General features: G+C 39.6%; 1 protein-coding gene across 1 annotated transcript in view; it reads left to right on the top strand.

Annotated features, from left to right (window-relative positions):
* The window catches only part of LOC144634310 (mucin-like protein), a 36,978-nt gene that overhangs the window by 13,680 nt on the left and 2,436 nt on the right, over positions 1-20,862 (top strand). The window contains exons 6-33 of the mRNA XM_078493225.1: positions 2,962-3,006; positions 3,097-3,129; positions 3,932-4,000; positions 4,587-4,695; positions 4,810-4,922; positions 5,041-5,151; positions 5,360-5,473; positions 6,328-6,438; positions 6,669-6,782; positions 7,295-7,420; positions 7,895-8,043; positions 8,528-8,920; positions 9,251-9,351; positions 10,088-10,183; positions 10,877-11,418; positions 11,910-12,131; positions 13,023-13,355; positions 13,876-14,130; positions 14,598-14,791; positions 15,240-15,576; positions 16,026-16,151; positions 16,626-16,748; positions 17,415-17,537; positions 17,998-18,120; positions 18,757-18,885; positions 19,553-19,668; positions 19,820-19,926; positions 20,141-20,539. Of these exons, the coding sequence (XP_078349351.1) occupies positions 2,962-3,006; positions 3,097-3,129; positions 3,932-4,000; positions 4,587-4,695; positions 4,810-4,922; positions 5,041-5,151; positions 5,360-5,473; positions 6,328-6,438; positions 6,669-6,782; positions 7,295-7,420; positions 7,895-8,043; positions 8,528-8,920; positions 9,251-9,351; positions 10,088-10,183; positions 10,877-11,418; positions 11,910-12,131; positions 13,023-13,355; positions 13,876-14,130; positions 14,598-14,791; positions 15,240-15,576; positions 16,026-16,151; positions 16,626-16,748; positions 17,415-17,537; positions 17,998-18,120; positions 18,757-18,885; positions 19,553-19,668; positions 19,820-19,926; positions 20,141-20,539 (4,813 nt within the window). The remainder of the gene's footprint in view (positions 1-2,961; positions 3,007-3,096; positions 3,130-3,931; positions 4,001-4,586; positions 4,696-4,809; positions 4,923-5,040; positions 5,152-5,359; positions 5,474-6,327; positions 6,439-6,668; positions 6,783-7,294; positions 7,421-7,894; positions 8,044-8,527; positions 8,921-9,250; positions 9,352-10,087; positions 10,184-10,876; positions 11,419-11,909; positions 12,132-13,022; positions 13,356-13,875; positions 14,131-14,597; positions 14,792-15,239; positions 15,577-16,025; positions 16,152-16,625; positions 16,749-17,414; positions 17,538-17,997; positions 18,121-18,756; positions 18,886-19,552; positions 19,669-19,819; positions 19,927-20,140; positions 20,540-20,862) is intronic.

Genomic DNA, 20,862 nt, shown 5'->3' on the forward strand with positions numbered 1-20,862 from the left:
CCAGTGTGTGTGTGTGTGACAGTTCAAGCAGCAGTGCCAGTGTGTCTGACAGTTCCAGCAGCAGTGCCAGTGTGTCTGACAGTTCCAGCAGCAGTGCCAGTGTATCTGACAGCTCAAGCAGCAGTGCCAGTGTGTGTGTGTGTGACAGTTCAAGTAGCAGTGCCAGTGTGTCTGTGTCTGACAGTTCAAGCAGCAGTGCCAGTGTGTCTGTGTCTGACAGCTCAAGTAGCAGTGCCAGTGTGTCCCAAAGTTCAAGCAGCAGTGCCAGTGTGTCACCAAGTTCAAGCAGCAGTGCCAGTGTGTCTGTGTCTGACAGCTCAAGCAGCAGTGCCAGTGTGTCCCAAAGTTCAAGCAGCAGTGCCAGTGTGTCTTTGTCTGACAGTTCAAGCAGCAGTGCCAGTGTGTCTGTGTCTGACAGCTCAAGTAGCAGTGCCAGTGTGTCCCAACGTTCAAGCAGCAGTGCCAGTGTGTCTTTGTCTGACAGTTCAAGCAGCAGTGCCAGTGTGTCTGTGTCTGACAGCTCAAGCAGCAGTGCCAGTGTGTCCCAAAGTTCAAGCAGCAGTGCCAGTGTGTCTTTGTCTGACAGTTCAAGCAGCAGTGCCAGTGTGTCTGTGTCTGACAGCTCAAGCAGCAGTGCCAGTGTGTCCCAAAGTTCAAGCAGCAGTGCTAGTGTGTCTGTGTCTGACAGCTCAAGCAGCAGTGCCAGTGTGTCCCAAAGTTCAAGCAGCAGTGCCGGTGTGTCTGTGTCTGACAGCTCAAGCAGCAGTGCCAGTGTGTCTGTGTCTGACATTTCAAGTAGCAGTGCCAGCGTGTCTGTGTCTGACAGTTCAAGTAGCAGCGCCAGTGTGTCTGTGTCTGACATTTCAAGTAGCAGTACCAGCGTGTCTGTGTCTGACAGTCAAGTAGAAGTGCCAGCATGTCTGTGTCTGACAGTTCAAGTAGCAGTGCTAGTGTGTCTGTGTCTGACAGTTCAAGTAGCAGTGCTAGTGTATCTCTATCTTCAAGCAGCAGTGCCAGCGTGTCTGCAATCTTCGGGTATGTGCTTTTGTAGTGTTATTTTTAAGTTAAAAAAATTTATTGAAATGAGAAAGCAATGAATATTTTAACTATACATTATCTAGTTTCTTGTATGCTAATACATGCTATACTGATTTAGACGAAACAACTGTGTCCTAAGCTTGTCGCATGCAATAGTCATTACAAAAACTGCACTGGTCTGAAGCAGAACTAACACATTACCAGCTAATCATCTGATGAGCTTGTGATGCCTTGAGGCGTATTTGCAGCATCAAATGATACATAAAGTTCTTTTTCCCAATGAAAATGGGCAAGTAACAACTTTTTATTTAGCAAAAATACAGATAACCTTTTATTGGATGTTTCTCACAATAGGTTTCGTTAATTGAATTGTAGCTAATTAAATTTCCTTCTGATTAGGCACTTCGAGCTCCAGCTCTTCTTCAAGTTCGCCTTCTAGCTCATTATCTGTGAGCACATCTCAATCTTCAACTTCATCTTCCAGCTCATCATCTGTGAGCATGCCTCAATCTTCAGTTTCTTCCTCCAGCTCATTATCTATGAGCACATCCCAATCTTCGACTTCGCCTTCGAGCTCTTCATCTGTGAGTTCATATCTCAATCTTCGACTTCGCCTTCGAGCTCATCATCTGTGAGTTCATCTCAATCTTCAACTTCGCCTTCGAGCTCATCATCTATGAGCGCGTCTCAATCTTCAACTTCGCCTTTGAGCTCATCATCTATGAGCAAGTCTCAATCTTCAACTTCGCCTTCGAGCTCATCATCTGTGAGCACGTTTCAATCTTCGTCTTCGCCTTCGAGCTCAACATCTGTGAGCATGTCCCAATCTTCGTCTTCGCCTTCGAGCTCAACATCTGTGAGCACGTCTCAATCTTCGACTTCGCCTTCGAGCTCATCATCTGTGAGCTCATCTCAATCTTCAACCTCGTCTTCAAGTGTATCTGCATCTTCTGGTAATATTTATATCTATGTATATATAATCTATTTTGCTTATTTTTTCTGTTATTTGCAAAACACGATACAGATTTTTTGGCACATTTCTAACTAACAAAACTAAGTGCTAGGCATTTTACAGCTATGTTGCATTATAACAAATTATTATAGGACGGGTTTTTTTAACCAGAAACTTTGTCATGTATCGAGAGTTTTCAAGTCACCCAAAAAGAAATCTAACCTTAAACCGTCTCGTATATTAAAATGTCCCCTCAAATCTCATGTTTTATTTGGTAAGTACCCTGAGACACCACTAGGCTCTTTAACACTAAGAAAATTACACGTTCAATTTAATGAGTTCTGTTATTAGTCAGACAATTAACCCTTTCACTCCTAAACGCGCATCCAGGCGATGAGGGAAACTTGACCATAGCACGTCAGTGGAATCGTGAGAGAATAGAGCTCGACCTCACAGGGGCATGAAATCAGTTGCACTAAGCAACAAAGAAAACAAAATCCATGTCCGCCAGCCCCGCCCCCAGAGTACAAAAAAAGAGAAAGAAAGAAAAAGGAGAAAAAAAGAAGAAAAGGGGAAAAAAAAAATTGGAACGGCAGCAAAAAAAAGTCCAAATTGGTCGGCACAAATAAAATACTTACAAGAAAAAATGGTGTGAAGTGAAAAAGTGCTAGAAAAGGTCGAAGCACCAAAGCAAGGGCTAAAAAAGGTTTTTGAGGAAAATTGGGGGTCAAAGGGTTAATAGATTCAAATTGTCAATTCCCTCCACTACCATTAATTAATCCTAACAGCCGGGGGATCTGCCAATTCTTCATTGTCTTCAAGTTCATTCTTGAGCATTAAGATGTTAATGCTTTAAGAACATTAAATGTCTGACCACACCATGGTTTATTAAGTTTGACTTATATTGTCGAGAATACACTCAGGTCTCTATAAAGCTCTGATGATTTACTCCGTTGTTTTTTTCTTATTAGGTTCATCAAGTTCAGTATCTACTTCTCCAACTGAGAGTTTGTCAAGTAAGTAGGCCAAATCTCTTTATCACATCGCACTCATTGCTATAAAAATTTCTTTTACTAAATGTTTTGATTCCTTTTTTTCTTTATAAGGTTCTACTTCGATGACGTCTTCATCGATCTCAGGTAAATGTTCATATGTAGCTTTATTTAAAACTTAGACTTTTAAACAATTATTATAAACTCGAGGTTCTATCGGCTGTTATTATTAACTAGCAACGGTATGTTGCAGTTCTCGCGTTTTGATTGGCGGGTTAACAGGCAATGGCATATGAGCTCATATACCATTGACCACAAGTATGGTAGCCGATACGCGTCAATAAAAACAGCTGGGGAGCTCAAATATTGCAATTCTTTGGGCGTTTTCAATAAACAATAATTCCACTCGTGCTTGTTGGAAATGAGATCGTTATAGCCAAGTCGGCGCTAAGCGCCTCGTTGGCCATCTACCATCTCATATTCAACGCGCGCTCGTGGAATAATTGTTAAATAGTTGGCGAGGGACTCCCCTCACCAGTAGGGTTAAATTAAAATTTATAAAGTACATTATTCATCACTTCTGGCATAAGAAGTATTATTATAGCTACAATATAAAAAGGAATTTGAAAATACCTATTTGGAGGTTTTAAATATTTTTGCACATTAAACTGAACACAAAAATCATAAGACATAAAAACGTTAATTAAAACTATTTACAAGGAGGGAAACTAAGAGAGGATGGCATTGGTATAAGAGTCAGAAATTGAAAACTAAGAAAAAGGCTAAGAAGTTGACCTTAAGTTAACGTTGTGAGCGTGATATTCACACCTTAATTATTATTTATTATTTTTATTGCACCGTATGTTTGTTTAATGATATTTTCTGCGTTAGGTAAGCCAGCATTTCATTTCAAACAGTACTTTAAGTTTTTTACTCTCCTTTTTGACAGAATCCGCATCTGTTTCCATTTCTTCAACGACCTCTGAATCAGTGTCGATGACATCTTCAGTTGCCCCAGGTACCTAACCGATCTATATATTATTCTATTTTGCTTGATTGTTCACATTATAAAATGTCTAAAGACCTGGGGGACTCCCATACTAAAGGGACGGGAATACTCGTCGGCTCGCTGTAAATGGCGGATTTTGGTCTCAGGGTGTTCACTAGTAGCACGACAATGTGTGTAGCCATCAAGGTCTCGTTTTTGGATGTCCGTGAAGAATACAAAACGCCGTCACACTTTGATTGCGGTCTAGACCGAACAGCCATGAAAAATGGTATCTGTTAGGAGTCATAAAAAGCTTAACACACGCCTCGTTTGGTCTCCACTGAAATTATTTTTTTCGAAGGGCATCTCTGTCCTTTTAAAATGGATTTCCCTCATCTCCCCCCCCCCCCCACCTCCCGTTATAAAGTAATGACTTCTAGTTATGACGTTATTCCCTTTGATTTTTGACTTACTACTACGTTTGCACTGCATACCTATCCACCCCGGCCATGTTTTAGTAAATATTCTCACTTTAGCACTGATGCATTTATGAAGCGCACAAAAAACTTGTTGGAAACGTTTGCACCAGGTAATTCTTTTGTCTTGTGCTTTACAGATCCTTGCAGTTCTCGAAATTGTAGCGACCATGGCAATTGCACAGTGAATAACAATGGTACTGCTGAATGTGTCTGCGATCCTGGTTTTGAAGGATCGAATTGCGAAATAGGACAGTATATTGGCACATACATTAAATTATACTAAAAATTCTCCTAACTCGTACTATGTGAAATTGTAATTTAAGAAATTGCAACAGGTAATTCTTTTATTCTGTGCTTTACAGATCCTTGCAGTTCTCTAAATTGTAGCGACCATGGCAGTTGCACAGTGAATAACAATGGTACTGCTGTATGTGACTGCGATCCTGGTTTTGAAGGATTGAATTGTGAAATAGGTACAGTACAGTGGCACATACATTAAACTTTGGTACTTGAAATTCTCCAAGCTCATACTATAAAAAATTGTAATTTAAGAAATTGCATCAGGTAATTCTTTTATCTTGTGCTTTACAGATCCTTGCGATTCTTTAGATTGTGGCGTCTATGGCGACTGCATAGTGAATAACAATGGTATTGCTGAATGTCACTGCGATCCTGGCTTTGAAGGATCGAATTGTGAAATAAGTAAGTACAGTGACACATAAATTAAACTTAGTACTTGAAAATTCTCCTAACTCGTACTGTAAGTATGGAAACTTGTAAGAAGAATGTGTATTTTGACATTATAGTTGATGATTTTAAGTGCAAAATGTAATTTTGTGATGCTTTTGTGGGCTGTCTTCTGCTAAACCGCTAACTTCTAACGCGCTAAGGTGTAAACTTTTATTTTCAGATATAGACGAGTGTAATTCTACTCCTTGCCTAAACAATGGAACCTGTATAGACGGAATCAACAGCTATTCCTGTAATTGTTCAGTTGGATTCTATGGGGACATTTGTAGCGACGGTATGTCAGTTTCTGTGTGATATTTACGATATTTAATGTAGCACGCCAGCCGTGGCACGAGACCAGACCTCTACCAAACCCATCAATTTAATTGCCTAAAGACAATATTGACGGCGGTCAAAATTTTTCTCATCTTGACCACTATCGAGACCTGCTGCAAATTTGTAGCAACCTCACAATAAAATTCAAAGGATTTTGTCTTTTTTTTTAACTGATGTTTTATATCAGTGGTGTTTCTACAGGGTTTTGTTGTTGTTTGTTTGTTTGTTCGTTTTATTGAGGGTTTTACACAAGTTCTCATCGAACTCGCACTGAAGAGAAACCATACCTGCAAAACGTCGTGCACCTCCCTACCCCCAAACATTTGTAATTGTGAATTTTATGCTTTTATAAAACCTGAGACCAGAATATACAGCAATCTTTAACGAGAATTAGCAAGAGGACTAAAAAATCTTGATACTTTTTTATTAGGAGGTTGACCCTTGCTACCGCAGTAACCGTCAATCCCTGATTGTGGTCTAGACCGAACAGGCGAGCAAATATTATCTTTTAGGAGTCAAAAAAAACTTGACCCACGCCCCGATTAGTCTCGCTGAGATTTTTTTTTCGACGGGCATCCCGTCCTTTTCATATGGAAGTCCATCATTCCCTCTCCCACCCTAAAAGTAGTGACTTATTGTGATGATGTTATTCGCTTTGACGAAAGTTTTTCCGTACTGCTACGTTTGCACTCAATATCTCTCCAGGCCGGCCATGTTTTTTTTTTAATTTTCTTACTTAGCAATGATGCATTTATAAATCATAAATTGTTAGGAACTTTGCACAAAGTAATTCTTTTATCTTGTTCTTTACAGATCCTTGCGCTGCTTTAGATTGTGGCAACTATGGAAACTGCATGGTAAATAACAATCGTACTGCTGAATGTCACTGCGATCCTGGTTTTGAAGGATTGATTTGTGAAATAAGTAAGTACAGTGACACATACATTAAACTTAGTACAGTAAATTGTTCTAACTCGCACTATAAGTACTATGGCGACTTGTAAAGGGAATTTGTATTTTGACATCAGAGTTTCTGATTTTTAGTGCAAAGTGCACTTCAGTTTGTGATGCTTATGTGTTTTGTCCTCTGCCAAGCCGCTAAACTGTTAATCCACTTATTCCTAACGCGCTAAGGTGTAAACTTTTATTTTCAGATATAAACGAGTGTAATGCTACTCCTTGCCAAAACAATGGAACCTGTGTAGACGGAATCAACAGCTATTCCTGTAACTGTGCAGATGGATTCCTTGGGAAAAACTGTAGCCACGGTATGTCAGTTTCTGTATGATATTTATGATTTTAACTGTAGCACACCAAGCATGGAACAGGGACAACTCGAACGCTACCAAATCCATCAATGTGATTGGCTGAAAGTGATATTGACCACCGTCAGTATTTTCCCATATTTACCCCCATCTAGACTCGAACTTAGACCGGCTGCAAATTTGTAGCATCTTTCACCATAACATTCATAGGATTTTTTTTTCTTTATTGTTTTTTCACTGGTGTTTTATATCGCTGGTGTTTCTACAAGATTTTTATTTGTTTGTTTGTTCGTTTTTTTTTTTTGTTTTTTTTTTTTTTGGGGGGGGGGGTTCACAAGTTCTGATTGAAGTGGCACTGAAGAAAAAACATACCTGCAAAACGCCATGCACCTCTTTACTCCCAAATATTTGAAATGTGAATAAAATACTCTATAAAGCTGAGACCAGAATATTCAGCAATCTTTTAAGATAATTAGCACGAGGACTAAAAACTCTTGATACTTTTTATCCGGCAGTTGACCCTTGCTACAACAGCGACCCTTGTAAGAATGACGGTAAATGCCATGTCGCGGAAGACTTCACTTTCTTCTGCGTCTGTCCAATTCCTAAAGCTTACACAGGAGTTGATTGTGGCACGCCAAGTGAGTATGAAGTTGGCTTTCATGTGATTCCTTGCTTCGCCTATCTCTAAAGGTCTGGCTAAACTTTGTTGTAAAAACAGTGTTGCGGAGGCAAATGTTTCCCAGTTTAGCTACGCGGGAAACATATGTAACGGAAACAAGAAATTGTTTTTGCCTTAGGTCAAAAGCATTTTTGCTCCCCGGAATAAAATTTTGCTTTCGAAACATATGTGCCCAGTTTAGCTACCATGGAAGCAATGTTGACTAGTTTATACGTGTGTGTAAACTTTCCGAATTGTTGTCGGAACATTGTTTCCTCGTTTAGCTACTCTTGCAAAACATTTTCCTTGCTTTCCGCTAAGGTTCCCAGCCAGAAAACAAGGAACAATGTTTCTGCAACAACGCTTCCTGGCTTAGCCAGGCCTTAATACGCTCGCTTTTCTTCGATTTTTTTGCGCACGGATTGTAATTGAATCACAAAATTCTTTCTCACAGTTGATTGCTTCTGGGACAAAATGTACCCGTATGGAGAAGAACAAGAAGACGAGGAGTTGGACGTGGTGAATATACGCGATGGACATTGTGTGAAAATAGACTATGGAAATGGACTTTATTTCTATGACGTAAAGCGTTACAAACTGTTTGTAAGTATTTACAAAACCAATGCAGTGTCTCATTGTTTAAAATGTTAAAAAATTGTGTTGTCTAAGCGCAAGTTATGGTTACATTTTTACAATTATTTAAATTATATAAGAAAGGACATGTGACGTTACCGCAAAAAAAAGGCATATCCTGGTGGACCCTGGTGTGTCATTGACAGAAAATGTGATCTCAGAAAATAGTTTATTTCTTAATGACTTTGTGTCCACCACTTATTACAGTTGGGTAACAAGTGCCAATTGATGGCGACCTCACTTCTCCGAGAAGTGACTGAGCCCACTAAGCAACATGATGTATTTGTAGGCGCGATTGCTTTCGGAGTACTTGTGAGCGCTCGCTTAAGTTTTTGATTGGATGACATAATTCGGAAATTCTTTGAGTGCTTCAGCGAAGATTTTCCAAAACTGACACTTATTCACCCGAGTGAAAGAGAAAGAGCCTATTTTAACTGAGACTACTTTTTTTCAGATTTGCGCCAATGGGATGATTCGTTTTGATGACGGTTTTGAGCGGTACGAGCCAATTGCAACCTTTGATGTCAACGAGTTCCCGTTCTACATTCCCATGCTGTTCCCATACTGGGCAAAAATCGACATCCATGGCTCATTTTGTTCCAATTCCTTAAATCCCTCCGATCCACTAGACTGCAAATTTGATTACGTGAACCGTTCTTCTGTCTTCTACCAATTTTACACGGAAAATTCCAATTCACCAAATGCGTCCTACATACTTGATAGAGCAAATCAAGAAGTCAGGAATAATCCGCAATTTAGTTCGTTCTCAGCCTCGTCAGTTCTTGTGGTAACATGGTTGCGTCTACGACCAGAGGAAGAAGTTGAGGGAGACGTCCAAGAAGGAACTGTAAGTCCTCCAAAAATATTATTAACGTCCGCCTTTTGGGGGCCTCTTGTGAGAATATTTAAATTCATACTTCTATGAAAATATTCAGCGGAAATTATCAGCTTGGCGAAATACTCTTCCTTAAAATTCTCGAAATTAAACGCAGTAAAAGCACTGGTCGAAAAAAGGTAGACCTAGTTTTTCAATAAGTTCTCTTTAGAACAAAAAACTCATTCTCATTCGTTGGTTTCATAAACCCTTTTATACTAATTTTTTGTGATATTTTTATGCGGGTACATCCATTTATTAAATTAAAAAAAACTAACAAATCTTCTTGGGATTTCGTTACAGACCAACACATTTCAAGCAGTTCTTGTAACAGACGGAACTTACACCTTTTTGAAGTACCACTACCCGTGTGGCGCACTTCAGTGGGCATCGCCTGAGTATTAGTGAGTAAATCCAGTCGACGGTTTCGTAAGCGACTAGCTTGGGAATTTGGGAAAACTTTTCATAACAAGAAATGAAATCTTAATTGCGACCACCCACTTATAAAAAAGAAAGAAGTTGGTCGCCTATAAGAGCTTCCAACAACATCAACAAGAAGAGATTACGAATAGAGTGTTTTTAACAGACACATTAATATCTATTTCTGTATTTTAATTTAAGTGGGAGTGGTACATATTTTTAAACTCAGTACGGAATGATTACAAACGGTTGGATGGTCGCTTACAACGGCTTATAAAACAAAGAAAAATCCCAGTTCGTAATTCTTAAATTCTAGGTGTACGTGTCAGCGAGAACAGCTGGGAGCTCAGATATTACAAGTTTTTGGGTGTTTTATTAATAAAACAAATAGTCCACTCGCGCTTCTTGGATATGAGATAGTTACCGCTAACAAGGCGCGTATTGGCTATCTCGCATCTCATATCCAACGCGCGCTCGTAGAATAATTGTAAATATAAACTGGGTTTCAAGAGGGTGGTAGCTGAGGAAAGCCGGCCGCTTACAATAACAGTCCTTAATTAATTGGACTGCTCGCTCTTGGTTCATATCGTGTATGATAGATGCCTCTCGCAGTTAAATTGTTAAGTAGACTTCGTATTGTTTTCCTCCTCTATTCAAGAATCGTAATGATTATAAACCCTGCCAGGGTCAAAGGCTGACTAAACTTCTTTGATTTTGTAGTGAATTGAACCCAAACGAGTTTATTGGCTACCCTGCAGCAGGATTTAACGCCGGCGATAATAAGTTGGACCCCGATCGATTTCCCAGTCTTGACGGGTAAGATTTCTTCTTCACCACACACAACATTTAAACATTCACGTTCGTGCTGTTTTAAAATTTCCAAGCAATTTACGTACAGATTCATGTAATAGACGATAGCCTCTTTAACAAATCTAATGTAAATCAACAAATAGTAGAATTTCGACTAATTGACAATTAAAAAATCTGTTGCTATCAATTCTCTAAGTAATTCTAATTAACTAACCAAGCTAAATTACCGTATTTTATCCGCGGTTGTTTTAAAAGCGGGAGAAGCATGTGGGGCCGTGTATTCCCGATCGAACTGCAATTTGGAAGTGTTGGTTTTTGTAAGGTTTTGTTAAGAAAGGAAAACCGGAGAGCCCGAAGAAAAACTCTCGAAGCAAGAAAAAGAACCAACAACAAACTGGACTCATATATGAAGCCGGATCCGGGCTACATTGATGGGAGGCGAGCGCTATCACCACTACACCTTCCTTGCTCCTCTCTTGTCCTCTGTTATTCTCATCCTCTATACAATTACATATAAACTCTGTTCTAAAAAGTTAAATGTTTTCTGTAGTTCGGGTTCTCATTGTCTACACTGATTAAACTCCGATTGATTGTTTCTTTTATGTAGGCTAAGCGCTGATTGCACGGTTAATTGTTCAGGCTGTGATTGGTTATTCATTTTCCCAAGGTCAGACTCTGATTACTGAACTTTTTCCGCAGGTCGGGGAATCAAAACGTGAAAGATCTTGACGAGAAAGTTGGCAATAAAGGAATCATTGGAGAGTATTTCTTCAGAATTGAAACAAGGGAAGGCGATGACTTTGACACACAGTGCCGGAAGTGGTTTACGTGGCAACAGGACAATCTACTGAATGACATCAATATTTATAGTAACTTTCTTCCGGTTTGCCCATGCTCATTATTTCAAGCGATTGACGAGACAAAGTTTCTTCGTTCTTTTGATGAAACATCACCCTCGATCCTATGTTATAAATCTCGCCGCCGAATTCCCATCAGTAATCCTGTGTCGACACGGGTTTCACGAAAGTGTTGCTATTCGATTTCACCACATGATTTTGCTGCACTAATTGTCGACGGTCTTGATGCTGGTAGCGTAGAAGTTTCGTATGTGAATCGGCCGGACAATGTACTGGATGACTCCGCTGCAAAAGGCGTCTGCTGCAATCACTCCACCAACTGTGACAAGTTCTTCGAAGCACGACCATCTGATAGATGTTTTGGATACAGACCACCAAGAAGACGTAAGTTAGGGCGGGAATGGTTCGGTCTAACACAAGTAAAAAAACCTATTATTAGAGAAAGAAGTTGTCAGTGAGTGATCTAAGGAGATGTACTGCCAACTCAAATGCGGGAAAATCTGATACGATTTTTCGTATCAGGCTTGTGATTGGTCAAACAATATTTTTTTCACTAGTGAGAAAAATAGTATACCCAATCGTATACTCAAAGAGAGACAAGTAAATGTAATAAGTAAATCTCAGTACTTACATAATAAAAATGGGCATATAAAAAAAATGCTAGGAGTAACCTGTGATGGTCTAGCATCTCATCCACGGGGGAATAGTAAAACTTCTAGTCGCTTCATCCTATGACGAAAACCGAAGTAATGAGATGGCAGTTATGGCCGCTAAAGCTAGTAAAGACGTAACATCCTGTGCTTCTCCTACAATCTAGAATGGTGTACAAACCTGCTGTACTTATACTATCAATAACTCTATAATTTCGTTTCTAGGATGGTTTTGGGGCGATCCACACTTCAAAACTCTGGACGATAAAAACTACACGTTTAATGGCATCGGGGAATACACGATGCTTGATGCCGAGAACGGCTCGTTTATTCTTCAAGCAAGAACTGTTTTGGCTCCAGGAAACAGAAGCATAGCTACAGTTTTTTCAGCAGGGGCGGCCGAGGAATTGGAAACCAGTAGAGTTGAAGTCAGGGCCAAGAACGGAGGTAGCAACAACAGTAGCTATTTGTTTTAAAAGTTGTCATTATTTTGTCCAACATTTTTAAATTTGGATAATGTCCCTCAGGGACTGCAATAACAATTTAGCAGTGGAAAATGCTTTGAATGGACAGAGGAAAATTTGTAACTTTTACACAAAGTAACTAGCGAATTTAAAACACTTTTAAAATTCGTTAGGACTGCAAATTTACCGGCGACTTTACAAATAAATAAATAAATTATAAATAAATATATATTGCTATATAAATATATATTACTAAGATCGGCGACAAGCTGAAGTTACAAGAGGAGAAGCCTGCTTTGGTGAACAATCAGTGCGTTGTTTATTCATTTAAATGTAATCAGTGTGATGCTGATTATGTGGGTTACACCACTCGACATCTACATCAGCGCATAGAGGAACACAAAACCTCAGTAATTGGCAAGCACTTAAAAGAAATCCACGGTGTCAAGAGTCCTGACATAAGAAATATGTTTTCCGTTTTAAAGAAATGCCAAGGGAAACTGGATTGTTTAGTGAACGAAATGCTTTTAATTCGCGAGAGAAAACCAGCACTAAACACGCAGGCGGACTCAATAAGTGCGAAAGTATTTACCTAATTAAATACCGCACGCTCTAACACTGTGAACGCTAATGACCGCGAAACACTTCTTTTAAAATATTCTAATATACTCTATCACCTCTATTTGCATTTAAACTTAAACTCGACCGTTATTTTATTCTTATCTACTTGATAATGAACTCAAGATAAGTTCAAAAGGTCGTGGCTTATTTTCGCTAATTTTTATACTTAATTGTATATCGAAATGTTCTCTCATTATAAATATAATCGACTGAAAACTCAAAGACAAACTGTCTGTTTGATCTTGATGTGCAGGTGGTTTGGAGCTGTATATTGATGGCACATTGTACGCTGGGTACAACGACTTGACCAGTGACAGCAAGGACATTGGAGGCAACTTAACGGCCGCCAGAAAAACTGATAAATGTGTTGAAGTTGGGTTCCAGTCTGGATCTCGTGTGGAGTTCTGCGAGGACAAAGGCTTGATGACGTTTGTGGTGACCTTGGATGACATATATTTCGACAAGACCAAGGGACTGCTTGGAACTTTTAACGACAATCCGGATGATGACTTTACATTGCCAAATGGAACTGTCCTTTCGTCAAGTTTGAGTTCCAGTCAAATTCACAATGATTTTGGTTTGAACTGTAAGTGCCTTAGTTAAAAGAAACCTTTGCTATATAAGGGACCATGATAATGCACAAAAATCCACTTTTCATCCTGAGAGGTTTCAAGTACTGTAGTGGCATGGATTACTTTTTACTTGTACAGCATATCTGGCATTAGTACCATGCTTGACATATACCATCACATCTTTCCACAATGTTATATTTAACAATTATTCCACGAGCGCGCATTGGATATGAGATGGTAGATATATCCAACAAGCGTGAGTGGAATAATTGTTTTATTTAAAACGCCCAAAAACTTGCAATATTTGAGCTCCCCAGCTGTTTTTATTGTCGTGTATCGGCTACCATACTTGTGGTCAATGGTAAATGAGCTCATATACCATTCCCTGTTAACCAATCAAAACGCAGGAATTGCAATATACCATTGCTAGTTTTTAATAATACATATTGAGCTCATTAAAGACATCCAGACCACGTAATTCATACTAGTTACATGCCATTGCACAACATCTTATTTTTTTGTTATTATTTTTAGGGCAAATAACAGACGCAGAGTCCCTTTTCACGTACGGACCGAATGAAAACGTTTCCACCTTCGCCAATGCAAGCTTCAAGCCCATGTTTGTGGAAAACATTAAATGGGCGGATAATGCAACCAGGGATGCTGCCTACCTAGCCTGTGGTGATGACGTGGTCTGTTTGTTTGATGCTGCATCTACCAACGATGTTTCCATAGGAACCAACAGCAAAGATGTGAACGTCCAGTTGGTAAAAGAGAACGAAGCGCTCGGTAAGGCGTTACCCAGGGGAACTAGAACCCCAAGTCCCTTTTCTGACCTATGTCTAGCTGGGTCTAGTTGTTTAAAGAGGCTGAAATTGCTATCCAGTGGATAAGAGTTGACAAAAAACTACGCTATCCACTGGATAGTTATTTATCTGGGTGTTAGCCGGTTATCCTTCCTTTGAACAAATGTGGCCTAAAATAAAGATCATTTTCTTCCCATTTTCTTAGATCAAATGTCTTCATCTGACAAAGTGGCCATGCCACAACCCTGAAGCAAAATAAGGTGTCTATCCCGTGTAACATGATCACTGAATCACTCAAAAATGCCCCTTTCTACTGCAAAGACCGCCGCACAAATGCGAAGGCATCAAGTTTGAAAAACAATACAAACGGTTTAGTCATCAGTCAAGCTTCAGTATTGTCAATATGATAGATGAACTATGTAACTTGATTTTTTTTCTGTTGATCTGCAGAAAATTTCCCTCCAAGGTTTACTTACGTTCCAACAATGATTGAGGCCAATTTTGGAGAAATCGTGTTCGTCAACGTCACTGCCACAGACAACAACTCGTTTACTCTCGACGTCCTTAACAAGCCGCAAGAAGCAAGTTTGAGTTCTGCGGGAAATCTCCTTAACTTCACATGGAATGTGACATCTTCTGACAAAGTAAAAATGCACTTTTTACTCTTCTCTTAAATTATGTTTCTATTATTGTTGTTTTTATTTCAGGCTTTTTTTGAAAGAACCACGTGTAGCGCACATAAAACCAACCAAACTTAAAATCAATTTATTTCAATTGATCATGACTTGGTTCGTAACCGACCTCCTGAAATGCGCTTCGCCATGGAAAGCGCATATTTTAAAATTTAAACCAATTTTTAGATCGGTGTATTCGTCTCTATCTTCTCCAATCTTAGCAGACCTTCCTTTTTGTATTATCACAACCTCTTTAATTTTTTTTTCTACCCTTACGAAACTTCAAATATAAGGTTTCCTACCACCTTGGGATAATTTTGTTAAGGTCCATACGTACTTTCTGTGTGCTTTACTAGACTTGATGAGATTTGTTTTTACGTTCATGATAGTAACAACATTACGTTATCTCATTCTTCAGGTTAAGTTCACATTCATAGCAACAGACAAGTTCAACGCGTCCGTGATTTCCACACCTACCGTCAAGATGTGTGGCTGCAGAAATGGCGGCCAATGTGTCGCTCCAGAGTTGGGAGATGAATTAAACGACGACAGTAAATTCATAGTCCAGGGCTGCACATGCTCCGCGGGATACACAGGCAGGTTCTGTGAAAGCGACATCGATGCTTGCAGTTTCAATGGAAATCCGTGTTTCAGGGGTGTCAACTGCACGGATCAACCAGCTCCGGCTGGTACTTCAGGCTTTACTTGTGGACCTTGTCCCTCCGGGTATTCTGGAGACGGCACCCAATGCAGTGGTAAGTCCCGTATGAGTATGCTATGAGAGATAAATCTTGGATTGTAAGGTATTCTCATGCACGCGTCGTGCAATACTGTTATTTACTTGACTGTATGATTGGCCGACGTGACGTTCTCAAAGGGTGGATACTGCATATTACGCTATCCGCCGCATCATTCGTTACCTAGTGGAGAAGAGTTGACAAAAATATTTACGCTTTATAGTGATTTGTTCGGCGTTATCTATCCTTTGAGCAACCTGGGCCTTAAAAGAATATCAATCCCATTTTTTAGCAAGTTTCATTGACGTGAGCAGTGTTAGCAGCGACTCCATAACAAAAATGATTACTCTGTGATTCCAAAGAAAACTTTATATCTTGTAACGAAATAGAACAAAACCCGTGCCACTAGTACCAAAAAATGGTTTGAATGCTAAGAAAACTATATTTTTCTTTTCTTTCTTTTTCAGACATCAATGAGTGCCAAAACAGCTCATTACACAACTGTCAGCAGGAATGTGTTAACAACCCTGGCTCCTTTATCTGTCAATGTAATCCTGGTTTCACGTTAAACGACAATGGCCATAGCTGTGATGGTAAGTACGTTTGGACTTAAACCAGTCATTTATTTTCCGGCGAAAAACGATTATCTAGCGCGCACGAATGGGGCAAATACCACGCGCACACAAGTATAAGGACAGTTAAGCGCACATAAGAAAACCTGTGCATGAAACAGTAGTAAGTGATGGCCATTCAGATGAAAGCTCTGAGCAGTACTTTCATGTGGTACTGTTTAATATGCTGTACAAATTGGTTCTGCCTTTTTTTATTCTCTGGCAGAACCTCTAGCGTGTGACCATCAAATGAAAGCTATTAAGCGGTACATTCAGCCCGGGGGATCTTTCATCTGAGTTTTGTTTCTATTGTTACAAATTTATCTGTTCGTTGTCATTCTTTGCCATTTTAAAAAGTAGTTCTAAGATTTGGAGGGGCAGGGGCAGCTCATAAGTAGTGTTGCAAATTTACTGGGTTGTACTCCGCCAAACTTATTCTTCATTTTGTCTCCTCAGATATCAACGAATGTGAACCCACAAGCGATTGTATGCATCAGTGTAACAACACGGATGGAAGCTACAGCTGCTACTGTAATGAGTTCTTCGAGGTTGATCCAAACGACCCTAAAAGCTGCAAACGTAAGTTAGGGGGCCTCAGTGTAAGACTAGTTATTTGTAATCAATCTACGACTCTCTTTCATTCACAACAATTAAGTAAGTGGTAATCTACTCAAAACCGGAAGAGATGAGGTTACCTTGCAACTGCGCCGTTGTTTAAAAACTTTTACTCTCCAAAGGGTTAAATTCACTTTCTTTCCGCGTTTAAAGAAGTGGGTAAAACTGGCGACCGAGCTACACAGCCATGAAAAGTGCGTTCTCGAAATATCTCAAGACAAAACCGTGTGAAACGTTTTGCTTTGAAAAAGAGTTTAACATTTCAGCAAAACAGAAAAGAAGGTGTCCTTATAGGTAATAAACAACTTTAAAGAATGTGAAACACATCCCAGTGATAAAAATTCATCAACGTGTGGCCCTCGCAAAATGATAATAAATAAAAATTCAGTACAATTCAGGTTATAGGAGAATTAGAACAACGTATTGGAAGGATGTTACTCAAATACATGTTGTATAACGTGTGTGTACTCCTTTGAAACAAACCTTCAATGTTTATTATATGCGAGTGAATTTAAATTAGAAATTTTAAATCAAGGTTAGAAGGACATGCTCGTGTTACAGTATGGACAACCATTGTCTTACTTGTAAAATAACCGTTTTCTCTAAGAAATGCCAATCTTCTTCCTGCAGCCATCACCGCATGTCCATCGAGCAATGATTGTAGCCAAGTGTGTTTCATAAATCAAGACAACAGCCAAGTTTGTGACTGTAATGCTGGATTTGAACTTTACAATGACGGCGAAACATGTAATGGTAAGTAACTTTGAGACACTTTCATTTCTTTAAAGATACCTACAACTTTCGAAAAATTTTACTTGCTTTTTTCATGAAGTGCACATAAAATCTATTCCGACGTTGCATTCACAATTCTTAGCTCATCTGAGCTCGAATTTAATTTTTTTTTGGGATGTTCTTAGTCTAGTCCCTAGTCAGGTTTCACTTTTCCTGGACTCTCTCTTATTGCGCCTAGGTGCAACCCTGACTGGGAAGGGAGAGTTCAGGCACTGGACTGTTTAGTCCGAGACGTGGAGAATCTCTTAAAGCAATACTCCCGTTATCGTGGACTCTCTCTTCTCACGCCTGGGCGCAACTTATATATAACGCGCAGAAGGGAGAGTTTAGGGACTGGATTACTGAGATCCAGGCGTAGGAATACCTATAGTTAAGCTCTGAATTAAAGACTGTCTCAGTAAAAGTTCCTTTTCCGTTATAGATATTGACGAGTGTCAGATTGATGGCGTGAAGTGCACGCAGACGTGTAATAATACGGTTGGAGGATACCACTGCCAGTGTTATCCTGGATTCACACTGGACGCTGATGGTTTCACATGTACAGGTAATAACATGAGTCGTTATCGGTCATAGCTACAGGTCGACGATCACATTCACACAATAGACAGCCTCGATGGTAGCCCAGCAAAATGGGTCGTTTGTTTTTTTTTTTTTTAATGTGAGTAACATTCAAATTTGGGACAAGACCGGGTCAGCTTGTTTGCATATTTCCTACTTCCAGTACATGATCGGGTACATCGCCTCTCCGAGTGCTGTAAAGCAACGCACTCCCTATATTGATTTTTTTTTGTAATTTAGATTTGATTGGAGCTCTCGCGTACCGGCGTTTGATCACTATTGATCAATACAACTTAGTTTAGACAATCAATGACTGATTGGAAAAATGCAAATCATTCTAGACATCACAAATGGCGTAAAGCAAAAACAAATTAAAGCAAAAGGTAACGGTAAAATGTTCGTCTATCGTAGGTAACCACGTCACAGCCTGTTTATGGTACCCATAAACCCCAAACACGAGCAGATAAAGGCACTGTGAAAGAAACGTTATTCACCTAAGAACACAAGTCCAATGCACTACATAAGACATAAGGGAACTTAAAAATCCGTACGATCTGTTAGACTTGATGAAGTGTCAATGGATTGATGGTTTAGTATAACACTTTTGATTTTCTTTTTGTAGATATCAATGAATGCTTGGACTCAAACTTGTACAGCTGTCCTGGACAGTTCCGCGTTTGTGTTAACATTCCCGGTAACTACACATGTGAATGCCAGAATGGATTGTACTACATCAACAACACTTGCCAAGGTGAGAGAACACAACATTTACTTAGAGCCTTTTACAGTTGAGTGTCGCAAAACCAAAACCAAAGTAATCACTTTGGCCAATAACAAAGGACGCAAATAAGCCACTGAACCAATCAAAACTCAAACCAAATACATGTAGCTGGCACGAAGCTCAGGAAAACGTGCGCGAGCGAGTCATGATTGGTACGTTTTACTTTTACTTTTGATTGGCTGAGAAAGCGGCGTGAGATTTTTAAACCAATGACTAAGTGTAGTCATACAAAACCAAAGCAAACGCAATTTACTTTCGACACTCAAGTGAAAATGGCTCTTATCATTTCCTGTGAAATAAAATAATACAACAACATCTCTGGAGCAGTGACATCAAACTAAAACCTAGAATTCATAGAGCCAATCAGAACCCACTTCAATAGTAATGAGCCAATCAAACCCACTCGTGTCAAATGAGCAATTCAGTATGAAAAAGCACGTTTGTAAAAAGCCAATAAGAATGCACACAAAAGAACCCATTCGTTTCACTATTATTCTTTGTGTAGATGTGACAGAGTTTGAACCATGGCGCAGCAAGACTTTATTTGTTGCATTCTAACACTAGCTGGGGACACTCTTTCTGCAAGTTCATTAATTCAAGTAATACGTAACCTAACGCCTGTGTTTCCATGTTCTAGCTCTCTTACCAGGCGAGAAACCACCTGACCCAACTGTACCAGCACCAAAGGATGCATCAACTAACGAGATTCAGAATTCAGTGGAAATTCGGCTGGCAAATATGACGAAATCACAGGTAAATGAGACCATAAAATACTAAGCTTCTAAAGATAGCTTTCTTGACAAGTATTTTCGAAGTGTAATTGAAAGAGTTCACACACTACGGTTTTATAATCAAGCAAGTCAGACTCATTTACTGACACTTCTAATTTTTCACAATTTTGCAGTACACCGCAGCAGTGGACAAACAGTTCAGGGAAACATGCGCCAAAAATGCAGACGATTTCTGTCAGCAGAATAAAACTCAGTGTGGAATAACAAGCAAAAGGAGAAGGTATAATAAGTTTGCAATTCTCATGTATTGTTCTAACGAATCTCTCAACATTCGACTGGCTTCTCGCCATCTTTGAGACCAGAGTTTCAAAGCTTAGGGGGGGTAAGATATGTGCTGTGGATAGCAATCAAAGTTTCAAAAGGTCAGATAGAAGTTGTCCATCCCTTACAGGAAGCACAAGTTCATGTCTAAAGATACTTTCTTTTTCTCACAGGCGAGCTACACAGATTATCACTGCCGACAACGTTCACTTGCTACCAGGCTTCCCGGTGGAAGAGAACTCCTTTTTGCGGGTCGCGTTCTACATTTTACTGCCGTCATTCCTCCAGAGCAGTGGAGTTATCCCTGCAGCCGCTCTCGTACAAGTGGTGAATAACGCAAAATCAGAACTCCAGACGGTGTTCGGAGTTCCCATTTCTGAAATAACGAAGACATACGTGCCCACCACAACAGGCCCACCCGCCAATGCTACCAATGTAACGACCTCGCAACCTACAACTCAACCAGCCACCATTAGCACCACGGAGAAGAGTGACGACTGGAAGTGGATTGTGATTGGAGTCGTTGTCGGAGTTGTGGTCATTGTTATCATCATTGTTGTCGTCGTGTTAGTGTAAGTTAACACATTTTCATTTCAAATATACAGTCGGGAGGAACGAGAATCATTAAATGGCGAAATTTCGTCTCTAAAAATTAAATGAGCCCGCGTTTTTGGTCACAAAGTTGCTAAGCAACAAGACTTGCCGCCATGACGTCATATTGACATGATTGTTTCGTAGTACTTGTCTTCGCCCGCGTTAACAGTTAGCAAACTTATTGGTAAACTATTGACGACAAAATGAAATAGAAATGACTTGTCTCTAGTTTCTGGTTGAAAAGTTTACTAAATTTGGCATTTGTTCTTTTGACCGTATAACCGTATAATTATAATTATTG

Source organism: Oculina patagonica, chromosome 13, assembly GCF_052425735.1.
Source record: "Oculina patagonica isolate OP01 chromosome 13, crgOcupat, whole genome shotgun sequence".
NCBI classification, from domain to species: domain Eukaryota; kingdom Metazoa; phylum Cnidaria; class Anthozoa; order Scleractinia; family Oculinidae; genus Oculina; species Oculina patagonica.